Source organism: Etheostoma spectabile, chromosome 14, assembly GCF_008692095.1.
Source record: "Etheostoma spectabile isolate EspeVRDwgs_2016 chromosome 14, UIUC_Espe_1.0, whole genome shotgun sequence".
NCBI classification, from domain to species: Eukaryota; Metazoa; Chordata; class Actinopteri; order Perciformes; family Percidae; genus Etheostoma; species Etheostoma spectabile.
Window position 1 is genome coordinate 21,234,945 of NC_045746.1, and position 3,817 is coordinate 21,238,761.

The following is a 3,817-nucleotide window of genomic DNA, read 5'->3' on the forward strand; positions in this document are numbered from 1 at the left end:
GGATGAGAGTCTGGCTGGTCCAGAGGAGGCGGATGAGGGTCTGGCTGGTCCAGAGGAGGCGGATGAGGGTCTGGCTGGTCCAGAGGAGTAGGATGAGGGTCTGGCTGGTCCAGAGGAGGCTTTGACTCATCCAGTGGTATTCCTGGCCTGCTGTATGAGTTTGTTTGCCATCTCTGATGAACAAATCCTTGCTGCCTCACTCTGCCTTTTCTTCTTTTGTGCCTGTTCAGTTTCTTTCTTTTTTTGCAGATGTTTTATTCGAAATGTGCGATACAATGACAGGCAAAACCACCTCAATGGCCTATTGTCATTGCGGATGCTGTCCACCCCCTTGCTTTAATCGTGGATTTTACAATTGCAAGGCTCTCGTAAGTTTCCACATTCGTGGAGCATCTGTGTGCTTCAAGAACATCATCCATGAGATTAAATGATCCCTCAACCAGGGGGTCTGTGGAAATGCCAAGTAGTGCTTTGGCCAGCTGTCCCAGAATGGGAAATCTCACACCTCTCTCTGGATTTTTCATGGATACAACTCTGCTCCAGTCTACATCAACTTGGCTTTTTGGCTTTTTGAGGGTTGTTAATGTTTCTCACCCATATCTTCCTCTCCAGGCAGGCCTTATTCAGTGCAGAGTAGCTGTGTCATCCAACAGACAACCTTTTGTCTAATAGTTGCAATTCTACTATCCTTTGCACTCAGTGGGATGGCCTCCAGCTTCATGAATTTGCTGAGGAGCTAGGGGACAAGGTGGAGGCTGGGGTGTGTCCTTGACCAACTGCCACTTTGCTGGTTTGAAAGCCATGATGTCTCTCTCTCATTGGTGGGCCAAATTCTCTGGACGGGCAAAGCAGAGAAAGGAGAGGTAATCTTGCTTCTTATGATCTCATAAGGAGCAAGATTCCAGATCGGCCCATCTGAGGCTTCATTTCTCAAAGGCAGAGCAGGATACCCAGGGCTCACATCTATCATCATTTCTAGCCAATGGGGGACCATAGGCAGGCTGGGGGAATGAACATTAATGTTAAAAAACCTCATAAAGTGAAATTGACATGCCATGGGACCTTTAAGAAATCTTAACCCTGCAACATTGCAAGGCCTCTGGAAAGCCTTGATCTTGTGTTTCCCTGATTGATCAACTCTTTCGTTCCCTTCGTTTCTCTCTCAGGGGAAGGCAGCAGACCTCTCCGACCTAAATCTGAAGGTAAGGAAAATTTCCACCAGTCATTAACCAGGAAAAAAGACTTTATGTTTGCATCCTGAGAGAGATCACTTCATCACAAACATGTCTCTGTCGTCTTATAGGACGTTTGCTCGGACTGCCCTGCTGGGCCACCTGGACAGCCCGGTCTCCCAGGAGTCCCAGGGGACAAAGGACACCAAGGACCTCCCGGGAAAAACGGTCAAGATGGTTACCAAGTAGGACACAGTCATTAACATTTAACCATTACCTCACAAGACTGGGACTGCCTGTGGTGGAATGTAACTCAGTATATGTACTCCAGTACTGTACTTAAGTGCAAATTTGGTACTCTTGTACTTGGGTCTTGTCTTTTTTGCCACTTTCTACTTCTACTCCACTACATTTGACAGAGAAATATTGTACTTTTTACTCTGATATATTTATCTTACAAATTAAGATTGTTATATACAAAACACATGCAGTTTATAAAATACGATGTTTTATAATAAATTAAACTACCCAATAATATAACGGCCTACATGTCCAGCTGAAATGATTAGACCATTAAACACGCTACTGTTTGGATCGTTTCCAATTTCTAAAATGAGAGGATTTTTATGAGTTGACTACTTTTACTTTAAAGTACATTTCTCGGATGATACTTACATATTTTCTACTTAAGTAACATTTTAATGCATGACTTTTACTTGTTAGAGTATTTTTTACAGTGTGGTATTAGTACTTTTACCTAAGTAAAGGATCTTTAAAGAAGAATTTTAAAGTGCGGTCCTAGCTGAATGTTTGTTGTCATCAGTCACAGTCAGCATGACGGATGCAGAGGCTCTGTCTGCCCTATTAGCTGGGCCTCCTCTGAGGGGCCCCAGGGGCCTGGACAGAGCTTGATGCTCTGCTGTTGTCATTACAGGGCCCGCCAGGAGCAGCCGGAGCTCAAGGGCCCCCTGGATCCGATGGAGGAAAGGCAAGTATTGCACACTAACTGCATCATTACAGCTCCCAAAGGGCCAATCGCTAATTAGCTTGTATTTAACCTCACAAGGTGAATACACTGCTATACTCTTATATACTGTGTTCATATGGGAATAAGGAATCAGAAATAAGGACTTTTCTGTAATGATTTTTTACTAGAGTTTTTCCGTTTTTAGATTTTTTGGGGATTAACAGAAATGTCCGTTTAAAGGTACAAAGGATATACTGTAAATCTACAGTTTTTTTTGCATTAACAGAAATTTTGGTAAATTTAACGGTAAAAGGCATAATGGTGTCTTTCTGCCAGGACGATATCCATAGTTTTTTTCTTACAATGAAGGGTAAACAAGCTCATCCTCCTCCTTTGTAATATTTGAGATTTATTATTCCATTGACACAGGAAAAGGAAAAAGACAAAGGACTCAGATGGATGCTTTCCTCTTGAAATGTGACATTTTATATTGTCTGACACTTTCACCACAGGGTATAAAAGGTGATCGAGGACCAGCTGGGGGCCCTGGAGAGAAAGGAGACAAGGTATATTTGTCGTTTGTGACTCCCGCGCTTATCTGTCGCTTCCCCTCCTTTCCCTCTGTGCCTTCATTACAGTATTGTCTATTATGAATCATTTTAATTGTTTGCTTCTGCATTACCAGGGTCACCCGGGACCTCCTGGTCATCCAGGTACCCCTGGCTTAATGGGTACACCTGTAAGTTATTTATTTACCTGAAATGGTCCAAATACTTACCCTTTTTCTAAACGTTGCTCATTTGGTGGGATTTTGTCTCACACTCTGCGCTTTTCTATTTCTGTTGACCTCCACTGACATTGTGTCTTTCCCTTTTCAGGGTAACGATGGACAGCCTGGCTCTGTCGGCCCCCCAGGGCCCCCTGGAGAAAAGGTAAGACTGCACTCCATGTCCCCCCACCCCCAAAAAACGTATTACCCATTATGCCATTATCGTACAAACCTCACCCCTTTGGCATGTAGGTCAGCCAGTGTGCTTGGTAAAAGTGGCCATTAATCAAAGCTTTGATTTTGGTGATTGTTTGTTTTTACCAGGGCAAAGAGGGTCTCAAAGGAATCCAGGGACCACCGGGTCTTCCTGGCTTGATCGTAAGAAAAAAATGATTTGATTTACAGCATCTTGGATATACACACAGTCCCTACACTGTGGTGTAAACAGTCTGAGTTGTAAATGCGCTTTCATTGCAGGGCCAGCCTGGCAAAATGGGAAAAGATGGCAGACCGGGTGAAACAGGAGAACCTGTAAGTAAATGGTGATCAGTAATCCAAAGAATACTTAATAGGGATGTAACGATACATTCAACGCACGATACGATACAGACACGATTTTAAGTTCACGATGCGATTTTCTCACAACTTTTTTAATAGTGAGCTGCAGACAAAATGATAAAAGACAGATGTGTTTTATCAAATGTGCAACTGCAATTGTGTTTTATCTAAAACACCAACAATGTAATAAAACATTAACATTTAGACTTTTAAAACAAATCCCACATAAACAAATCACTAAATGAATAGAAAAAAGTCAAAAGTAGATCACGTCCTAGGCCGGTCTTAAATTGCATTTTTTTTTCAACCAGTTTTAAGTCTTTATACACACACACACACACACACACACAC

General features: G+C 42.7%; 1 protein-coding gene across 3 annotated transcripts in view; it reads left to right on the forward strand.

Annotated features, from left to right (window-relative positions):
- Positions 1-3,817, forward strand: part of col22a1 (collagen, type XXII, alpha 1) — a 99,729-nt gene that overhangs the window by 73,411 nt on the left and 22,501 nt on the right. For all 3 annotated transcript variants that reach the window (XM_032534839.1, XM_032534840.1, XM_032534841.1), the window contains 8 exons: positions 1,167-1,202; positions 1,304-1,417; positions 2,107-2,160; positions 2,652-2,705; positions 2,825-2,878; positions 3,018-3,071; positions 3,233-3,286; positions 3,386-3,439. In XM_032534839.1, coding sequence (XP_032390730.1) covers positions 1,167-1,202; positions 1,304-1,417; positions 2,107-2,160; positions 2,652-2,705; positions 2,825-2,878; positions 3,018-3,071; positions 3,233-3,286; positions 3,386-3,439 — 474 coding nt within the window. The remainder of the gene's footprint in view (positions 1-1,166; positions 1,203-1,303; positions 1,418-2,106; positions 2,161-2,651; positions 2,706-2,824; positions 2,879-3,017; positions 3,072-3,232; positions 3,287-3,385; positions 3,440-3,817) is intronic.